This window comes from Bombus terrestris, chromosome 11, assembly GCF_910591885.1.
Source record: "Bombus terrestris chromosome 11, iyBomTerr1.2, whole genome shotgun sequence".
NCBI lineage: Eukaryota > Metazoa > Arthropoda > Insecta > Hymenoptera > Apidae > Bombus > Bombus terrestris.
The window spans coordinates 3805397-3828702 of NC_063279.1; the positions used below are offsets into that span (position 1 = coordinate 3805397).

The 23306-nt window shown below is 35.8% G+C and overlaps 1 protein-coding gene across 4 annotated transcripts in view; it reads left to right on the forward strand.

Annotated features, from left to right (window-relative positions):
- The window catches only part of LOC100648107 (hemicentin-1), a 425495-nt gene extending 403959 nt beyond the window's left edge, over positions 1–21536 (forward strand). Inside the window, exons 18-20 of one of the 4 annotated variants that reach the window (XR_007225675.1) lie at positions 11681–12427; positions 15214–15281; positions 21425–21536. Coding sequence is in view for 2 of the 4 variants with exons in the window: in XM_020865413.2 (XP_020721072.1) it covers positions 7344–7985; positions 11681–12424 (1386 nt within the window). In the remaining 2 variants the exon portion in view is untranslated. Of the gene's footprint in view, positions 1–7343; positions 7986–11680; positions 12428–15213; positions 15282–21424 lie in introns of all 4 variants that reach the window. The other 3 variants (XR_007225674.1, XM_020865413.2, XM_048409977.1) reach the window with 3 other exon arrangements.
- The last annotated feature ends 1770 nt before the right edge of the window (positions 21537–23306 follow it).

Below are 23306 nucleotides of genomic sequence, written 5' to 3' on the forward strand. Positions count from 1 at the left end.
TCCTTTATTTCCAATTAAGGCTCGTAGAATCAAAGTGCCATAAGCAAATCTAAAAAGAAAAAAAAGAAAAGTACAACTCGAGAATCCGAGGGCTTACGATGGGAAAAGATGGCGGGGCAAACGTTTTCATTTCAATAAAACGAACGATACGATCTGAGCTCTGGTAAACAACCTCTTAAGATAAAGGTTTAGGAGACTCCAAAGGAATTTATTCGTTAAACGTTAAGCTCGGGATCTTAGTTTCTGTCATAAGGAGAAATGTACGACGATCACTTGAACAGGAAAATCCCGGAGCAATACTGTTGTCTTAATTTGAATATCGAAGTGCAGTATCGCGTATAATGAAATTGAATGTATATCGTATTTAGTCGCGATAACAGCATACTGTTAGTATCTCCGCGAAGATTCCCTCGTCACTTTTGCTTCGCCATCTTTTTATTTCGTTCTCGAACCCGTTTCCAAATACGTTTCTCTTTTATGCAACGCGTTCCCTCGCGTTATCAACGATGCGTTTACGACAACGAGAAGTAAAAGGGCGATGTAAAATTTTTATACGAAACGAATATTAGATGATGATAAGGAATAGTATTAAAATTTCGTAGTAAAATATCTATACGCGTTAATGTAGCGAAGGGGTATACGGAAAGCGTAAAATTCGTAAGAAAATCCGAACTTCGTGGAGAACGTTAGGATGTTGAAAGGAAAGAATGATATTGTATATTTTTGTAGAGATGGAACGTAATATTTTTTAAATTTACGAGTGCCTATTAGAAATTCGCACCTTATCTACTTATAGTTCCGTGCACGTCTTTCAAGATAAAATTTATAGAAGCAGTATGAAGCTACTTGATCTTTCGCTCAGTTACACTTTATGATGTTTAATCGAGATTACATATGGCAAAACGACGAAACATACGTACATAAATGAGTCTGTCAGAAACTAAACTGATCGCGTACAATTTCACTTTTTGTAAATTCCTCAATTTCATTATCTAATACGTTAATATTCTCAAGAAGTAGACGATTTATTTGTTCAAGTTTATTTATTACAAAGAACTGGCATGGAACAACATCAAATTCCACGATACATTTAAATAAGTAATTAATTAATTAATTAATTAATTAACTAAATAAGTAATACTTATTTTGTCTTTTCGCTATTTTTCAATTAATTCAATTGATCGTGGCTCGTATAATAAATTCATTTCCACCGTGAAACGTAATAACGCTTGTACTATTCTTCATAAGTCGTTTGCAGTGAACAAGTGCATTTTATTACACTCATAAAACACGGAGAAAAGACATAATCATTGACACGGTAGAATAATTATTGAAGAGAACACTAATTTCGAAAGCCTAAAAACCCGCCCTAGACGATTAGGAAATAATTTATTGTTACGATCCAGCGGTTTTAATTGGCAGGCTGTTTACGTTTCGCCCGAATTCGCTAATAAGAGTGGAATAAAAGAGAAAGGACTGCAGACCGTCTAAATTATTAAAGGGTAATTAGAAACGAGGGCTCCGATAAGGTCTTCGTAATGGCACCTCCTTTGCTTCATTAAGAAATAATTCACCCGGCCTGAGTGGAAAACCCGCTCGCCCTTTTTCCTCCGTTTCCTCCCTTTTCAATCCGTCGTTTTATTCTGATCTCGTCCACGACACAATGCCCGTGACGTATAATTGTGTATTACCCATTCTACCCTAATGCGTAAAATCCATTAACGTTAAAAATTATTTCACCCCGGAGGGAAATAGCCCGCGGGAAAAACAAACGAGAAAAGGGTTGGCTCCGATGCTCTACAACTACATAAACAGTGTGATTTATCGTATATTCACTCGACAATGCTTTCCTTTCGTTTCCTTCTCTTCTATTATTTTTCTTCTTTTTTTTTTTTTCTTTTGTCGTTACTATATTTCGATTTTGGACGAAGCAAGAAATATAGGAACGTAAATCTTAAAGAAAAGTTTTCTTGAATCTTAATCTAAAGTAAAGAATATAGCGTTGATAAAATGTATATCGATATAGAGATGAATCTAGAAAGTTTTCAAGCATTTAAATTCAATTCCCTTTAGATTTACCTTTCGATTCTCAGAATTTGCATATAATGCTAGCAAAGTTTTACGTAGGACGTATTTCTGCTTCGATGTAAACGTTAGTAATAAGAATAATAAGAAATTTGAAAGGATTTATTATCGCTTATTAAGTTATAACTTATAAGTGTAATAGACTAGATCAGAAACAATATCGTACAGCTTTCATCAGAAACAGAACATCTTTAACAGAAAGAACATTAGCTTCGTACTTTTTTAGAAATTTCCATTCATTAATCAATTCTCGAACCGATTGAACAAGAGCTTAAACGTGGTATGCTGATTAAATATAGCCCACATTCTGCAAATAGTGAAGCAAAATTTAAAAACGATAATACATCCTCTTATCGAGATACTTCATCGAATTTCAGTGGAAAGTGCCGTACAAGTTCCGTTTATCCGAGCAAGAATCAGCAGTATTATCCACGATAAAACGGAGATCAAATACTCGAAAACGATTAAACAAGATCTGAAAACGATAATACATCCGATTACCGACGGAGTTCATCGTATTTCACATGGAAACACCATCCATACGATCATCGGCGTTCATTGGAAACAAAAATCAACAACATTATTCACAGCGAGAGGCCTCGTAGGGAAGCGCGGGGCCGAACCTTTCAAGCTAATAATTCGCCGAAAGTATTGCTTTCCTCCATTGGAATTGCAAAGCAGTTCTGCTAAAAACCGGTGGTGGTGGCTAACGTTCGGCGCAGTTTTTGTCGGTGTTTTGCCAGGGGGACGCTTAACTAAAAACTGGCAACGCGCTCCGTCGTCCACTTTCGACATCAAAGAGCGGATAACAATGAATAAAAGTTCTGCCCCTCCCCCTAGAACGCTCCTAATTTCGGAAATGGAAACGAGCGGAACTTCTGCCGTGATCACGTCAAGGAAGCATTATTGTTCGGATTGAGGGACGAGCCAGGAATGGGATACGAGGCTAAAATGTCACAAGAGAAATAATTAGCCTGTCGAACGAAGTTTTCGACCAACTCAGGTTCCAGGTACTCTGATACCACCGTGCAACGACATTCTAAATGAGTTTCGACCCTTCCTCGCATCAATCGACCAAGTACGTCTTCGTCTACCTTGAATTTTCTACCCATGGTTGTCCATCTTCTTCTATTCTTAACATATTTTGATATGGGACGCGATAATATCATGGTATGCATCATACGCTCAGATTTGGAAGTTGTACAAGGTATGTCGTAAAGACACATATAGCTATTCGATTTCTGGCTCAACAGAGGTCAGAATTATTTCCTCTAAAAAAACGTCGTTGTTATTAAAAAAAATAACAAAGGAAAGATCTAGATCATATGAACATGCTTTGATAATTCCAGTATTAAATTCAGTGTATAGCGAAACAAGAGAATCGGGCCACTTCCAGTCGACTAAATCCTGGAAAATCTGCACGTATACTGAAATTCCCCATAGCGGTGATGACGGGCAGGCATTATCATCCATCTTGAACGCTTTGAACGAGACCATTCGGCCGGGGATCAATTTCCTAGAGACGCTAAATAATCAGCGAGTCGATAAATGTTCGCCAATTTGCATCTCACGTTACGCGCGCCCGGCCCTCCTGTGATTACGCCACGGAATTGCCACGATGCCTGATTAAAGATGCAACGCGGCATCGAGTGGCCTTCAAAGCCCTTTCGACACGAGACCTCATCCCTCTGTTGGACATCCATTTCAATAATTGCGTGTCTTACGATCGGCCAACCATTTCCCTGTACCTGTTGTCCCCCGCTCTCAGGCCATCTTTGTCTCGTGTTTAACCTTTTGTACCTGTTGTTGTGGTTGTCAGCTTCACGCACCAGCAGAGTTTCCCTTCGAAGAGGATAATTAACAAACTCTGCTACGCATCGATGATTAACATTCGATAATTGAATGTATCGGGAATGAAATTACTAGCGTGTAGCAAGGTTCGAATAATGGGAGAAATAAATAGGGATAAAGAGGGATCAAGAGGGATATCGAATCCACGAGAGAAGAAAGAATCGTGGTAATTGAGGTTCCTTTCGTACGTTTGAAAGTTGCGTCGAGTTTTGGAAGGAAGGGAAGAGTATATGGGAATTTACATGCAAGTTGTATGATGTGGTTAATAATAGACAAAATTTTGAAAAGAAACTGGGGGAGAAAGTAAAACTGACGATTGACTTAACAATGACTTTTAAGGGAATATAGAAATAAAAGAGAATTATAGAAATTGTCACTGAAGTAGACTGTAATTGAAATCGTATAGCGCGTTTGAATAGTTCCTTTCAATTAGATTTGAACAAATTAGGGCAGGTTGTTACGCAGATTCCTCTTAAACAAGATTGGGTAAAAGGTTAAGGAGGAATTTAACTTGATGAGAAATTTAAAAAAAAGGAAACGATTATACAGAAATCGCGAAGGTAATCCGTAAAAAAGAATCTATCTATAGAATCCGTACTATCTTTTGTGTCACTTAGTTTGTTAAACAATACAGCAAAGCTCGTGGTCATAGGTGGTTAAACGAATTTTAAAATTCGAAATGCATCGCGTGTCGCAAAGGGATGAAAATTACGACGTGTCCTTAAAGCGTAAAATTCGTTCGGGAGGCGAAAGCCGTGGCGTCGATAAAGCAACGGTCTCCTCTCTCGATGTAGCAGAAGCGTGAAGGGTTAATGAATGGATATTCAGGCGAATCCGTGCAAACCACGGGCCGTCACACCGGTGTCCGTAGGTGAATGGGAAACGAGTCGCGAGCGGTCACATCATAAATCGTCATCGACGCGGCGGATTGATCGATATTGCGCCCCGCACCCGTGTCAAAATTACACAGAGATAACAAATTAATTTTCCGATCGCCTCGCGAAACCCGTCGAACACACCCGTTCGTGCTCGTTCCGGCAAATTTACTCGCTGAACACGATTTTCTCTTTATGAAGTCTCGTTCAGATTAACTTACTCAACTTCGCTTCGAGTTTGGGCCCGTACAAGTTGAGTTATGTAACTTTAAGCCTATGTTCGAGCTGTGGTAATCCGACACGGGTATTTAAAGCTTCCTTCAAATCGATTCGAGGTAACTTGACTTCAAACTTATCTTCGTACGAATCGAATTACATATTTCATTTAAAATCGGTTAAGTTTTAAGTAACCTGATACGGATATGTGTAAAGCTTCGTTCAGATTAGTCAAGTCGTTGGAATTCGAGCAACTTGGCAAACCTAAACGAGACTTACATTCGTGTTTAATGCGACCTTTTCACGGCGATCGACTTCTTCCACCGTGTCTACGTATCAAGGTAAGTGGAATGACTGAAAGCAACAGCGTGAAACAGCTAGAAAGCAGCCTGTTTTATATTTGTTCTGCTTGTTATTCGACGCTGGTCTTGAAATCGTTCCGAGGAATCGCCTAGCACAGCAATTTCGTCCACTCAGATTGAAATGAAGCACACGTGACAATAGCCGTCTCGATGGCCGGATCTCATTCTGCAGCCAGTATTCCAGTTTGTCCGTTTGGCCTGTTTGCTTGCACGGTACGCAGTTGACATTCGAGCGACAATAACTGGCCCTATGCTCGGTGAACGAATTTTTCGAACAAACGACCGATCTTGATTACAAATGCGTGTTATCCTGCTCGATAACAAGAGACGCAAACAAACGATAGTCGACAACTCGTATGATTCGTAATCTTAGCTTTCAAAGAGGTCCGAGTACAATTCGTAATGCGGATAGAGTAAAGATGATTTGTCAATGTAGATTTTCATGTTATACGAGAAAACGAGAAAGGATGCAATTTGAAATTAATGAGAAGAAATTTAAAACGTGTATACCGTCGTACAATTATAGAATCGCCGCGCGTTGTGTCTTTTATAAACAAAATTTCAATTTTACAAATAAAAGTTTAATTTATAGAAAAGAGATTTTTAAAATTACTCTGACATTAAAAAGAATTTTACATTGAAGAAACAGAAAGAAGGGGACTTTGAATTATTCGTACGATTAAATCCACATTCAACTTCCCGAGGAAATAAACTGGTTGCAGTTTGAAGACGATTTTGACGAAACCCAGAGGTTGTTCAGTGCAAAAATATCGCGCGAAATATTTAACATGTATGTAGGAGCGTCGTTAATATAAACAATTCATTGGAAGGCTACGAAGATAGATTTTCGGCAGATGAGAGTATAAACTTCTCGAGTACCTTTCGCGTAAAAACCTTCGATCGTGTTCCGATATTATTCGAAATTAAATACGGAAGTACCTTGAAACAATGAAAACTAATAATAGCGGCTGCTTTGCACGCGGTTTATTTATTCCCAGCGGCATTTTCTTGTCGGCTTTAAATATGAGCGTTCGACGACTGTGTCGAGCTGCAAGAATTATATTTTCCATAATTATTTCGATTCTTCTGCTTGAAACTTTATATCGTAGTATTTATGATAAAACACAGATAAATTGAGGATCAGCTCGTTCGTTAAGATCAGTTCACAGGTCAATTCGCTAGAATAAAATTATTTGGTTCTTTATATTATTTATACCAAGTGGACTTGTTCAATTATCCATTTCTATTACCATATAAGTGAATTTAATTAACTGACAAGTATTTCCAATTTTTCTTGGCACTGAACTGTCTGAAGGGTTTTAATTCTTTGCACTCCAATTCTACTAGAACGATTGCAAGTGAGAATCTTAAATTATCTCTTATTACTGTTTGTTATTCAATTTGTAAATTACATTCATAAAATCGCATTACCTCGAGGAAATTTTTGATTCTTGAAGATAGTAATTGAATTAATACGTTCAGAGAGAATTATTCGTCATTGTTCGAGAAGCTTAATGTTGTTAGTTTGAAGGAATGCTTTCTATAGATATCAAATATCAAGTCAAAAATCAATACTTCATAATTGCAATGTAACCTCTAACTTTATGAGGTGCACCGGTCGATATCAAGTATCAAATCAATACACAATTCCCCCACGAAACGATATACGGAGAAATTATTTCGACGATATATTCTAGAAAAAAATTTAGAAACACCCGGTATCGGTATAGTAGATGCTCCAAGTTCTAAAAATTCTCACTTACCACGCAACGATATCCACGTAAAATTAAAAATGATATATCATTAATTGGAAGGAGTAGCTCCTATCGATATCAAATATCTAGACTAAATTTCTATATAAATGTCTATAAATCATAAAATACGAGAGAAGACGAATTGGAGTGGAAAGAGTGAAACTCGAGCATAAGTAGCGGCCGGTTGTCTTTTGTTTTAGTTGGTTTCCCCTATGTTTGCCCGAGTTTCGGCTTTGCATGGCACGTTGCATCATCACCATCGTCATCATCATCGTTCGGTACAGAGCTCGCCATGTCCCTCGCGGTCGCCTAGCAGAACGGCGTCTCTCTGCGACGCTAGTTCCGGTTATGAATCGACCAGGAGCCACCTAGGCCCTCACTATAGCGACTACAACATGCCCAGGAATAATTCGCCTGTGTTGAAATACAACAGCCTAAAGCCACGCCGAAGGAAGCACAAACGTTCGCAATTCTATTCACTGAGAATGTGTCGCAGGCACGAGAACAACGTGCACAGGAAGTATCAGCTTTACGCTATTCCGATATACAAGTGCCCTCATAAGAACGGAAGTACCAGTACGATCACGACTATCGTCAGATCTGGTACACCGTCTTTATCCACCAACCAATCGGATCAGAATCAAAATTTTAATGAAAGTTCGAACGAAAGTCGTTCGAACAAGGATCAATCGGACGAGAAACAGTCGAATCCGACAGTGGCACCGCCACCGCCGATTCCAGCGCCAAGAAAGTTGAAGAAGACCGATCCCTCGAAGCACACCTATCAAAACGTTCCCCCTCCCGTTTTTCCACCGAAAAACATCTCGTTGCCGAGGACCAAGGTTTGTCGACTACTCGTGTTCCTTCCTATGTACGTTAAGTACCCGTATTCGTAGCAGTTCGTGAAGAACCGTTGCTGCCGCCCCCAGGAGATCGCTCGTTTCTTGCGAAGCTGTTGAAACGAACACACTGGGATTGATCGTCCGCAGGGTGATCGATCGATCGGACCAATCGTTCGTTCTTGTGTTCTATCTACGTATCTGTCTGGTTTTTACAACATGTTTTTCGAGCTGGATAAGATGCATGTCCTTTGAAGGACGGGTTTATTTACAATCGGAGAGAAAAATGGAGAGGATTTATGGAACATTTGTCTGATTAGTTTGATCGTGCGTTTTGAAGAAATGTTATGTAGTTTTGAAAGGAAGTATATTGTAATACTGTTAGGTAACAGGATGTGCCACGTAATCGGAACAGACCTATAGAAGGAAAGATTTCATTATTAAATAAAATTACAGAAAAACATTAGATATTCGATTTTTCCACCGAATAAAATCAAATGAAGTGAAATGAAATGAAATTTTCCATTCACGAGATGATGATGTTACTAATCAGCGGTTTCTATTCGATTAATTTCCTATTGATTTAAGATAAAGTATGATGTTCATGTCGCGATCAGTCAACGTTTTAAAAACAAATGATCAACGTTAAGAAATTAAAAGACAAAGGCTTTGTTTAACAAACATGTTATGATCGAGAAATCAAATTTTCGCCATTTTCATTCTTTCGTGCATCTTAATTACCAACTCGGTCAATATTCAACGACTTTCCAACGATTGTTCAATATCAGCCAACGATCTCACTCGTTCGATCACATCCCATCGACCTCGTGTAATTAGTCTACGCTTGGCTCGACCATTTTCTCGAATTACCCACTGCTCAAGTATAATGAACTAACGACGTTTATTCAAGAGTAGAAGCGAAAGAATTTTAAAATTCATATGTATTAGTTATTTTTTTAAATACTTCAAATTAAACAATCCTCTTTTATTTATATCGCTGTTGAATAAAATTTGGAAGAAAGCTACGTTATACGTATTTTGTGTATAGTTATTTATGCATTGCTCGATTATGGTATAAGTTATAGTACTTTTGTGGTATATTTTAAAAAATGAAAATATATATGTCGTTCCAACAGCTCTGAGATGACAATTTACGTTTTGCAATTGAATTTTTTTCTACCGTTTTATCGCGACCAAGATTTAGGCAGCAGCAACGATATTCTCGAACATTGCATACAAAAGTAAATCCTATCCCTTAAGCACCAGTTTCTAATAATTAGCATCGCACCTACTGCATGAGTACGATTTACGTGTCCGCAATAGATATAAAACAGCAGCTTCGAGCAAATAGGAGGTAGAGTTGCCGGAGTTGCCGAGTTATAATCGGAAATCATATTTTCCCTGCTAAGCTGGATCTGGCCACCTATGTAGCGACCGTCCTTGTGTATGTCGGCCGCGTATCAAGTAAGTTTCCACACTCACGACACAAAAATACTAATACACACATACACGCGTAAATAACAACTGTACACGTTGCTTGCCACAAAGCTTTTCAACCTTATTCATAAAAGGAGGTGAAATATTATTTCGAAGCCTTTTAAAGACTCAGTGGCGCGGTCTCTTTCTCATTTCCTTTTTTCTTTGTGTTTGGAGAAAAAAAAAAATTCCCTTTTCCACGGAGTTGATATTGTTTTGAAGAGATAGCGAAAAAGATGTTTGCTCGGTCTATTCGAAGCAACGAAAAAAAGGAGATACGGATGCTCTGGTTCGCCAAGTCGCTTCTCGTCGACCGACGAGGAAAATCTTTTTGAGACGCGACACCAGCTTCAAACGATCTTCCTTATAACGAGTACTTTCGCCAAGAGGTACATGATAACCACGTTATGCTCATTCCCGGGATTGCTGTGTATAAGCTAGGATTTATATTTCGCGGTTAAGGAGAAAAGAGAAAATGTCGATCGCGGGTACTGGCTCTTTCGCTAATGAAATATAAGAGAAAGAAATTTAGCAAACTATTAAATAAATTAATCGTTCCTCGGGGTAAGAGTATAGCAGCATCTAAAATATTACTGAATGTATCGAACATAGGAATTTCGAAAATGATTCTGATATCGGCGAAAGGAAATTTTGTACTATTTCTTATCAATTACGTAACTTTCCTCTTAAAAGATTTAACGAGAAGGGAAAAAACGTATGTTCAATTTATTTGAAAGAATCAGTAGAGTATCCAAACAAAATTCGATTGGAATTCAATAATTTAGAAGAAACTGAGTTGTAAAATTCATAATTCGTTTGTAAGAACGAAGCTACGTGGTTTTATTTTTTGAAAAGAATATGGAATAGATAGAAAAGATTGAACGTAATACGATAAAACGTTTAAACTGTATAATACATTTTTCTCTTCGATAATCCTAACAAGTTGATTTGTACGTTGATCATGTACGATCGACTTGTTTTCAATAGAGCCGTGCCAACGCTATAAATCATATACGACATACGCGAATGACACACGGAATAAATAGTAATATGAGAAAAAAATGCTTCATTCAACGTTATCTGTCATATGATCAATAACTTCGATGAAATTTTCGTTCTCGGAACAAATCGCTTTGCCAGTGAATGAATCAAATAGCCAATTGACGTCGAATATATCGTAGCAGTTTGAACAATATTTGCATATTAAACTTTAATTCGACGAATATCTATCTCTTTCTCTCGGAACGGAATTGAAATAAAAATTAAAAGGTACAAAATGTTTCGCTTTTCTCGTTTCGCTGACTTATCAAGTGCAATTTCTGAGATACAATTAATATCATAGAATGCTATTATTTGAATTAAGACGTTTCCTCCGAATGATTTGCAAAAAGTGAAATAGCCATTGTGTCTCTACGTTCTCTCCGATAAATTCTCTTTCTCTCAAGAACTTTGTCGAAATTTCAACTTTCGCTTCATCACCGCATATTTCGATCATTTTATCGTTTAATTCATTGATATAACAAAAGATGGATATGCAAATAATGGAATTACAATCGCCTTTCATCTCCTTCGGCAAATTTTATCTCGCATCATGTCAAATTTCAAATTTATCGGAACAATCGCATCCCTCTCAATACTTCCAATTATTCCATTGTTAAAATCATTCGTATAATAAAGAATCCATATTGAAATCTCAATGGACCTATCTTCCGATCATTTGTCTCGACACGCATGCGGTAATTACCCACTAGCACGATCGAAGGATAAAACAATAGTTCGCTAAATCCATGGATAATTTCTCTAAAGTATCATCGAATCAGTGAAATTAGTTTAATTTGTCGAACATTTCCTCTGAAAAATTGTCAAAGAATGAACCTTCGATCGCCTTTCATTTCTTCTTTCTTTCTGCTTTTTTTCTTTTCAAAGTTGAAATTTCATCCATCACCGATGATAACCATATATTTATTATTTATTACCGTAAAATATTTTCGATTTCTCCGGCCAAAATCATTCATATAACAAAGAATCTATATGCATAGGAAAATCCCGGTAGACCTACCTACAAGCAACCAATCATCTCTCCGACCGGTGATAATAATCCACTGGCGCTGTTTCGAAAGACGAAATAACATTTCGCCTCCGGGTTCGGTATCGCGATATCCGCCACTAACGACACCTCCCCCGACGGCCGTATCCCCAGCGACTAACCCTGCCTGTTGCAGACCGACAGCCTATACAACTACAAAGAACACTACCAGCAGCAACACCGGCAGGAGATGCAGCAGTACAGCTATCCATTACCGAGCAACAGTTCCAGCCAACTAACACTGCCACTAACGCGCAGCCTCTATCATTCCTCGATAGTTAGCCCCTTGCAGACCTCGTACGTGCACGCGAACAGCCGACCACCGACCTTGGCACAGCACGAGAATCATCTTCCCATGGTGGCTCATCCCGACGAGGAGCAACAGAACTACGCGAACCACGACTCTACGAGGCAACCGCGCCGCCATTCGGGCAACCGGTCGAGCGACCGAAGTCAAAAGTACAGGAAGCACAAGCGTAGCGAGCGGAAGCAAAAACAAAGGCGGCCAGAAGCTTCCAGGAGAGCAGACGCGTACGCGAGCGCGCCCTCCTGCGAGACGAGCTTCCACCAGGTCCAAGAACTCGGTATACCCGAGACTTACAAAATCTCCTATCCCCATTACTACGAAGATGACATCGCGGAGTGTCCAACCGACTATCACAGATCGAATCCGAGTTCTCGTCAGCAGATCTGGGAACGACAGTCGAATCGTTGCCCACCGGAGAGCACGCACTATGCGGACACAGGTGACACGAAGAACCGGAACAAGTCAAAGAGGATGTCGTCGAACCTTGGCGATGGGCGGTCGCCGTCCGCGCCCACGATAATGCAGTACGCCGATCTACACTTCCGGGACGTCGGTCAGGAGATCGATGTCTAAAAGGTCAGTTGGGCGGGTTCGGGTTTCAGGTTGTTTGGGAATTTACGCTGTAGATTGTTGGTTGCGATATACGTGTTTTCGCAATGAGAAGTCTTGTCTCAGATAATTAATATGTTGTAAATCGATACGCGAATAGTCATATAGAAGTAAAGAAATTTTAGTCGAGTTCGATGATCTCACGTTACAAATTATAGTCGCGGTATATATCGCGTATAGATTTTTCGTGCTGAGGCTATTTGGTGGTTAAAATAATTGATATGCCGTTAATATGAAATTTTGTGCTAAATGTTCCTCTTTTCTTTTTTTGTGATATAAAAATTGGAAAATTTTCATCGAATTCCAGGGTGCTAGGGTATGTTAATTGATAGTGTTCTGTTATTGAAAAGTCTGATGGTTGAGATAATCGATATTTTCTAAATACAAAATTTTATGTTACACAGATACGTAGATAATTTTGTTTTGTTACGATTTGTTAATCTTACGATTGAATTTGATCGATAGTAATCGTAAATATAATAAATATCACGTAAACGATAAAGTAAATAGAGAATTTGGAGTTTGTGAGGGAAGGGGATGGGAAATTACAGATGAAATTGTTCATACGTGTTTTATGGAGAACATACGAAATGTATATAGAGATTCTGTAATTAGAAGCTTGAATTTCGAATTATGGTAGAAGGAAATTTGAATCTTTCGCATCCATTAATGAGATATCTCGTTGTTCGAGCGACGTTCTCAACAAGATCTCGTGTGATCTTCTGTCAGAGTGAGATACATCTCCTGCGAAGATTTGAAATGAAAATTAGTTTAACAGATATCTTGTTCATAAGTGTGGAAGGATTAACGATAAACGTATGTTATACCACATTAAATACGAAAATTGAAAAGCAAATACACGAGATATTTCGTTCGAAATATCGCATCGTAATATTCCTCGTTTATAAATATGAAGAGATTGTCGAAAAGGGATATATCTGATACGTAAATACTTATATGAAAAATAATTATATCTGAGAAATCATTTGTATTTACATAAAGATTTGTATATATCATAAAATAGCATATTTTGATTTTACTAATACATTATAAATTGTGAGTACATATTATTGTAAAATACAGTATAGCATATAAAAAATGTGCGAACGATTGAAATTGTTGCATTGGTTTTCTAAAGAATATTTAAAATGGGAAGATTTCGTATGATAACAAATTACTAATCTTCTTGATACTAAACGACAGGTTCGAAAAATTTTTCATTGAAAAGCGTTTATAAACTACAGCATAAATTCTTGAATCGATACTACCATCAAATCGTTATTGACAAATCAATTCAATAATCAATTCATCTTCGACAGAAAGGAATCAAAATAATCGAAAAATGATAGGGGATTGAATGTTTAGAAATTTTTACTAAAATTATCGACTACCAATTATTAATAAAATATTATCCATTAAAAAATCATTTAAACAAATTTAGAATAATATATTAACAACCAATTATAATAACAAGTAATAAAAAGATCATTATAATTATAACTAACGAATTATAAGCTGGCTACATATCGTTTGGATTACATCTTAATTTCACAACGGAATAGCAGGTATGGAAAAATTAAACATTTTGTTTCTTAGAAAATTGTTTCGTTGTTTTTACTTGTGAATTTTCTATTGTTCGAAATTTAATATTACTCCGTCGAGTAATGTTGCGACTGTGTCTGTTTGTTTGCGTTTGTTTCTGCGTGTATGATTTCTTGCATTCGTTTGCCTCTTTTCTCTTTCATTTCTTGCATTCTAAATATGCTTTCGAGCTTGCCATTTTTATAATTTTAATAATTACCAACAACGGATTTGCATTTCTTTTTTCCTCCTTTGTTTCTCGTATCAACTTGGTCGGTAAGTATTTTTAAATTGAAACCAGCTAGCGGAGAAAAAGTCGATTAAACCGCGTGGAATTGAAAACAGGTAAATTGGACGATACGTAAAACGAATTTCGTAGAAGAATTTTTCTGTTGAATATCACAGGCTTGGTGATATTGCGATTACCTAAATATTACAAACGCTTGTAACTGTATTAAAAATCTCGTTTATAAATTCCATGTCAAACGTTTGAAAATTTCCCTCCAGTTATTTCATCGAAATAACGATTGTTCGATATTAAAAATAACAATGATACATTTCCTCGCGTAACAAACGTCGAAACTTAAATAAATTGTTTTGCAAATCACTGTATCGAAAATTGCGTTTATTTAAATATCGATAGTCCAATACTTAATATATCAATTTTACCGAAAAATACTTATTATCACCGATTAAACAATCAAAATTCAGAAAAATAGTTCAAAACGTTGAATAAAGGAAGTATCTTAGCAGAAAGGATTAAATGAATAATATACAGTGGTTCACGGAAATATTTGAACACGTACCGCACAACAATTTTATATGTATATATATACGTATTGTATGCCTGTTATATAAAACGTTTTGACATTTCATTAGCGCTATAATGAGAGACACGATCGTCATGATTATATGTATATTTATGAAATTTTACAATTTTCATTATAGCCCTCATTACAGTGCTAATGAAATCTCAAATGATTTATATGACACTTATAATAGATTTATAAAAGATGACAAACGTTCAAGTTGTTTTGTGAATCACTTTAAGTATAATAAGCAGATTATGAGAGAACCCTGTAAATGAAGATTAAAACGATTAGTCGCTTGTATTCTTAACGATATACAGGGTTGTCATACATAACAATTGTATTCCAAATGTTTGTTCGTAGGAGGGTCAGCAGACAAAGAGCGATACGTACATTTACTAGGACATTTTGGCGTCCGACATGCCTTGTAGGTACATTGTATTCTATGAATTACGTCGTATTGCTTAGATTTGTTATCAGTATGGCGATCGGTCCGACATGTGCGCTACGCCATATGGACAATGAGGCTCTGTTTGTAGAAAAAGCTTTTCACATTGTAGTATTTAATCCTTTGCACTTGACGATACAATGTATATCACAGTTTTGATATAGGGATATATCTTAAAAATTATTAATATCTCGAACACGGAGATATTTGGTGAGATTATATAACAGGTAATCGTTGTTGGAGATTTATCGTTCGTTCGTTCTAAAGTGAGTAATTTCTTGAATTCAACGCGCTTAACGTGATTTCACTCGCGAATCTCGATTCCCCGATCTTATCCTCATTTTAACAAATAAACAAATATTCGACGTTTTGAAAAGAGTTGCGACATAAGATTAAAGTCACACGTGTTGACAATTATTTTTTCGTATTTTCCGGAAACTTATGAAATTTCTTAACTATGACAAAATAGAGTTAGCTCGCAAGAACAGGATAGAAACTTAATGATTAGACGGGAAATGTTTATAGAAATTTATATTTTCATAGACACGAATAAAGAAAAAATCTTATCGTCTGTATGTCGTAATATGTATTTTACTTTGATATTTAATATATTTGTTGCCACTGTTGCTTATTCGTCGTAACACAAATACATAAACAGCGTGTTAATGAAAATAATGAACTAATAAGAAAAATTCTCAAATTTGTATTTGCTTTCCGATGTCAATGGAATTTGTGAATTTTTATACACTACGCCAATAAATTTCGAAACAGTTATCTACGCTTATCGGCGAATGACACAAATTCTAAAAGAATAACAAAGCGTGTACATCTGAGATGTAAACTTTCTTCGGTGCGTTATATGATTCGATCTACAGCGGGGAGATAAGCGCGTTGTCTTATTAGACTATGCTCATTCATAATCGTTTAATTGCCTTTCCACGGTCACGTTACTTGTCGAATCGATAATCCTCTATAGATAAGTGGCGCCAGTTATTTAACAGAATTTATATCTCGATGGAAAGCGAGATACTCTAGAAATCGTAACTTTCGATGTTTTCAAACTCGAATAATTTTCAACTAATTTTCATTCGAAATAATTCTGAACTTAATATAATTTACTAATCTGATATGATTGAATAATATATGACCGTTTAGAAGGCTAACAGCGATGTCTGAAAATTCACATATATGTCTATTGCTCTAACGATATTTTACCATTTGCTCTCAACTTTTTATCCTCCTCCTCGATAAACTTTTTTTCGGGCCATTTTTTATAGATATTTATCTAATAAATTCAATCTTTTGTTACTAAGGGAATTTAATAAAAAGTCACGCGTATGATAGTATGTTTTATGTTAGTGGTATCTTCTTGAAGAATGCTTTCGTTGTTAACAAATTCCAGACGTTCCTCTGCGATTGTTGCATTTAGTCCAAATGGAAGCATTATTTGTTCAAATTAAGCAGCTTACCGTTTGTTACAAGCAACAAATATCTTCTACGCTCAACAAATGAATCATAGGATTTAATATCAACATTTGCTAAAAATGGGACAAATTTTTCAAACAATCTGGTTTAGTGGCTTATAAAATCAAAAGAACCATAATGATACAGATAGCAATAAAAAATGTTAAGGAAGAAAAATGAAAATATCTTTTTCACAATTCAGGTTTTAATAATAATACGAGTTGCAGTAAAAGATAATCCGATATTCTACACCAAGGAAATACTATAATTCTATGATAAAAATTTGAAATGTTTCAAGTTTGAACGGTACTTCGCTAGCGACCAAAATCGGCTTCCTACTTTTAATCAGAGTTTCGAAGCTTTTTCCAGATATAAGCGAAAGAAGCTAAGCCAGAAAAGCAGCGAATAGGTCACGTTCGCGTCATAAACTCAATCCCAATCGCAAACTTTAACAAACTACTGATTCCAAACTTATGGGCGTTGGTAACCCGAATTTCATCGAAACGATGCTTCAAATTAAACACTGACATCATATCGTAAACTTCATAGTAAACTATCTATTTGTTAAAAAATTCATATCTATTTTCGATATACTTTAATCCTTTCTTTATACTTTGATTCTGCTTAGTATTGATATCGCACGATACAGGGATTGATAGTTTCAAATTAAATCGTTGATTCAAGAAGCAACGACTCATAATCCTAATTTCCACGTGTAAGAAATTTTAAACTTACAAACTTTCAAGAAACTTTCCTCTCAAAATTTGAAAATATTGATATATTTCAAAAGTAGGATATTAATTCGACTATCTTGAAATGCAGCATTCATGAAGAAAATCAACTAACAAGTGCAAAGGATTAATTTGTCCTAATCTCCGTGCAACTTCCACAGCTTTCCCGGTTCGGTTGCTACATTTACAAGAAACTTGTATCAAAGTTCTATATACCAATACATAGCATGCAAGGAAAAACGGAAATCGAATACACGAACATTTTACCACACGAAAGAAACAGCATGATAAAAATACAGCGGTAGCAACGAAAAGAATACTATGGGATTTGCCATTTAACTCTTTAGCTACGAAATACTCTAAAATTGACCGTTTCACGTAGAACACACAATTCTATATAATAATAGTTCTTCCAAATTTTTTATGATTTACGATAGTACAGAAATGAATAGAAATACAAATTCGAAAGAAACAACATTTCATATGCACCATACGCTTAACTAATATACCTAACTTTTTACTTTTAAATTTGCTTACGGACACTTTAATATCTCGCTGTACTTTACGATACGTCTCGCAATGTCTTTAATATTTAATTTCATTAAAAGTACTTTTATTCCGTATTCGCGTCAGTTCACGAAATTAGCCATTCTTGTTAGGTATTGGCGACGTACAAAACAGAGATCCGCGTTGTCACGTTCGCGAAACCAAGCGACGTATACATCTGACTGATCATTAAAATTCTAACAGCAATGAACACATGGTTTGTTCGTGGAACGATAAAGCTGTTCGGATGGCAGGCGCGCGTCGAAAGTTTCGAGGTGGAATCGGCGTCGATTCATCGTCGAAACGTCGCTCGATGATCGCTTTATCCGGCTGTGTTCGATTGTGCATGCTAGGATTAGAATGATCGCGGCAGCAACGGCTTCGTGGACGAGCCACGTTATAGCATGCTAGCTGGATGCCTGCTTTTATAACGTAGACAGCATATTGATATATCGTGGTCCGATGCTGCTATCTCGATCGATGCGTGGGCCTTCGTCGCGATTCGATCGGCGTACAATATGCATTTACTGTATCGAAAGATTTCAGGTTTTTTCCACGTGTACCACGTTTCACGGAGAACCCGCGGAACCGAAAATATCGGAGAAAAATCAGTCTTTCTTTTGACGTCAATAACTCTGAAAACATGCATCTTTCGAAATAATTCAATTCTTTAGAATCCTTTGACAATGGTTATCGCAAGGTTTATTATAACATAAAGAAGAGCAATTACGAGGCAGTAATTTTTAGAATCAACAGAAACGTAGCACAAGGTAGGATTATTTGAGTCAAGCCGAGTATTATAATTTGCCACCGTCAAATTCAATTATAAACAATTTTTAAGCGATCTGCATTTGAAAATAAAATATTTAATTCGTTATAATGGCGCGTTCTCGATAACCATAGTTTCGAACCAGGAAAGAAGCTTGCTCGTCTAATATCAATATTTTCATCGTCGATTATAATTATATCACCTCGTTGTCAGTTACAGTTCAGTAACAGCGCATATATTGTATATGTTACTTTATTTCTGGAAGTCAATTTTTCTTTCTTTTCTTTCTTTTTTTTTAGTTTTTAAACATATAATATCTCACTGATTCAAATCATCGTATCTTAGCGTGCATGTATACGTTGTAAAGGGAATAAAGCGAAAGTAGTAGCAGGACGTATATAGTCAGACAGTCTAGAGAGTGAAAAGAAATCGATTAGACACCTGGATATATTTATTAAATATTATTCGTTGTAAGAAAAATGACGATTGAAGAATGAAATCAGATAATATTTTGTAGCTTATTTACTATTGTATGTAAATGCGAAAATCGTTGAAAAATTTTGCAGATTTTCCTCTATATACTTGGAAAATTTCTTTCGTAATAATTTTAAATATCGAATGGACGCTTATTATAAATCAGTGAAATATTACAATGTAATATTAATCACGCATCTGCATAAATGTTATTAACGTATATAATGAATAATAACGATGATTATGAACGCCTAAATGAACCGTAGCATATGAAACGTTATACGTAATGAAGAATCTGGCAAATTGTGTCTACATTGCTATTATTATGAAATGTACCTTAAAATTTACCTTTTCAAAATAATAATTACATTTTATCTTTTATCATTTAAAAAATCTGTAACTTTTTAATTTCGTTATTATTTGAAAACATTAGAAGATAATATAGCGATAAATTTCTTACTGTGTAACGATATCTCGTTTGATCTATTTAAAAAATCTTAATACATTTGTTTTAAATATGAACATAATGCAAAACATTTTTTTCAACTGAATTCAACATAATACTCTAGGACGTATAATTTATTATTTCAAAAGTTAATTAATGATTCGACGTTTTGCGAAAATTTTACCTACAAAATAAATATTTTCGAATATTACCAATTTACGTAACGTAAGTTCTATTTTTTTTATTAGATCTTCCAAGAAGGTCCTAAAAAGAGGTACCAAAATCTAGTAAAAAAAAATTAACAGAAGTGTTTCTTTTAGAAAGAATATTAAAGAACCACATTCCAACCATACTGTGAAACTATTTTATACCTGATGTTTAATCACATAGAAGCTAGTGGTAGAAAATGAAGAAGAAGCAAAAAGATGATGAATAAAAGGATAAGGAAATGAGATGAGTAAAGTTTCGGGATTAAAACTTGAAAAGATAATATGGCATAGATAAAATATTCTTTAGGACACCTCTCTTACAAAGTAAAGCGATTTAAATTTTAATACATATGCATAGCATTAAAGGTATGTTCTTTAAAAATATATGGAGGTATATGATATTGTTTAAAGTTCTATTAATCTGTTATGAATCAATTGATCATTTAAATGCAAACATTTCGAATAACATAAAAGTACGAAAAATATATATCGGTGATGTATGAACTTTAAAGTTCAAAGTTCAAGATTCTAAACTAGATTCGGATTAGATTCAGCTTCGTTAGTCAGAAAGCTAATATCGTGATTATAACTTGCCGACCACCTGCGATTTCTATCTCTTGGTAATGCAGAGGAAGACGAATCCATATCTGGAAGAGATATTACGAACAGAGTAGAATCTCGGATATCTAAACTAATTAACTAATGGATAGATAATTGGATTATTTATGCATTTACAGGAAATTTAAATATGTAACAATATACAGGATACACGCGATGCGCAAAAGTATATATTCTTGCATACGACCAAACCAGGAGATTCTCGTTCGTATACGATTGTATCTGCAGAAAGTACTTTCAATTATCTATGCTAACAATAGAACTAGCGGTACTCCAACTTCTACCATTCGTCATTACACGAAACATAGTCGAGATTCTACCGTACCGTTACAATAATAAAATACCAAGAATATTTCTCTTCTAGTTCGATTCAATAATTCAATATAAAGTCACTATCGTGGAATTGAGAAACGCTGTAATTGAGGAGTTCGAATGATAAGCGGCAAAAGAGATAAAGAATGAATATTTTAATAAAAGACAATGTTTTCCTGCTAGATCCAATATTAAATATCGCAACTTCTATGAATTAATTTTAACTTTCAGAAGAAACTTCACTTTACGCTTCTCGTTTATTTTTACATAAGAAATCACCGATTGCTCGCTTGTATCTACAGTCCTTAAAACTTTCGAACGCACCCAGCATAACATAAAAACGATTCGTTCGACGAGAAACACAGTCTAACGAAGAACGCTTTTACTTTTTTCTCTCTGCTGTTTCCATGAAACTTGCATTGGCTTCGAAATATCCCTCCGAGCTCGAATGCAGGAGGATTCGAGCGTGCAACGTGCGAGCCGACACGGGCTCCACTGTTTGCGTAGCCGAAGAGAACATTAGACTAAGGTGTTCGTTGTAATGTTCTGTTTACGCAGCCCTTCAAGCCGGAATTTTCGGATCTCGACTACGCGGACGTGGACTACCGCTCCTACGGGCCGATCAACTACAAAGCTGCCAGCATCGCGCTCCTCCAAAAACAGCAACAAGCACAGAAGCAACAGCAACAGCTTCAAGGACGACGGCCGCAGATGTATGGTGTCACAGACGAAAACGAAGATCTACTTTAATTTGTTTTCCGTTTTCATTATCTCCAATTTGTCTTCCTTTTGTCAGTGATTGTCTTTATCCGTGATTTATCGCTCCATATTCTTTATCTTTTCTTCCTTTAACTCTTAATTGATATTATTGGATTGTAGACAATTCAGAAGAATTTAAGTCAGGTTATTTAATTCATTAAGAGCCAACTATGCATGAATGCAGTATACCTCATTTGGAATTATTTTTAGATCAATTCGAATCATTGAATTCCGTCTTTCGCAATTCACACATATTTGCTTCACGTTTCTCTTCGCTGACATTTTTCCTTTGTATCCTACAATTCTATGAAATCTATCGCATGTTAAGTAATGGAAGTTTTTGTTTGTTCAGTGAAATTATCTAAAATACTCGTTATTCGTAATATGTTTTATTTATTACACAGAAAAATATATTAATTTATTTACTTCTTGCAATAACGATGAATCGACGTAGCTCGTATTTATAATTGTTTCATTACTTGGTGCTTGATAAGCTCGTTATAGTGTGACTATTAATACTTCGTGTCAATCTTAACTTATCGTGTAAAATATCGAATAGAGAGATAAATAAGAATTAAACTTTCTAGAATTACGTAACCAAACTTAAATTTAATAAAAATTTTCGTGCTCAACTATGATCCAACTGTATTGGTTGAAAGTTAAGTTTCTTTTTTTTTAACGCGATGTTACGTGAAAATTACCTTGTGGCCATAATAATATCATAACGTGTGTAAGAATTGTGATTAACGTTTAGCGTTGATTGCGTAAGCTTCTCTTGCGGGCTTTAATGTTATTACGGATGAGTGTATACCTCGTTTCTATCATAGTTCAGTCGTTTTGACGAACTCGCTGCGAGTGCACTTGGGATGGAAATATGTTTTCGTTTCGAATCGATTCATTAGCGTTCAAGTCTTAAATTGATCAATTTCAAAATTTTCTCATACTTAAATGTTAGTCCTTAATTCATCCAACTTTTCAATTATTCGTATTTCGAAATTGTTTAATTTTCAAATTTCCATGTACTTCGATTTTTTTAATCTTACAATCTTAAGAAGACTAAGTAAAAATTCCACATTATTTAAAAATATCGATAATTCAAAAGGTGTTCAAAAACAATCATTTTCGTCGATTCTTTTAACATATGAAAAATATGTTACCATTGCATTACTAATGCAAAGTTCGGTAAACATTTCACAGCGAGTTCATCGATGCGCCTACATCACAAAGCCAAAGAAACAGTTACTTGCTTCAGTCGTGTCTCGAAAGACTTGCACCAAGGACTAAACCGATCTAACGTCCTCCCAAATCAACTGATCACCAAATCGCGTCTTCCTTTGCATCCTTTTACAAAGCTAACTATCTCGATAATCTTATACGACTAAAATAACCTCTCTTCCATCTTAACATCTAAGAAAGGTAATTGGATTTCCTTGTTGCGGGACTTTCGTACAAACGATCAACGATCTATACAATAAAATCGATATGATTAATCGATAACTATCGCCTGAAGGACGCGATTTAGATAGTCGGTACGATCCACGAGAAGGACTAGCGAGTTACGATACCTGTAAATTTATACATAAAAGAATTCGTACGCGAAATTATAAATAAATGGTACGTTTATAAGCTATTACCATGTGTTCTGGGATCAAATTGTCTAATTAACAAGCGGCTAAAGGGG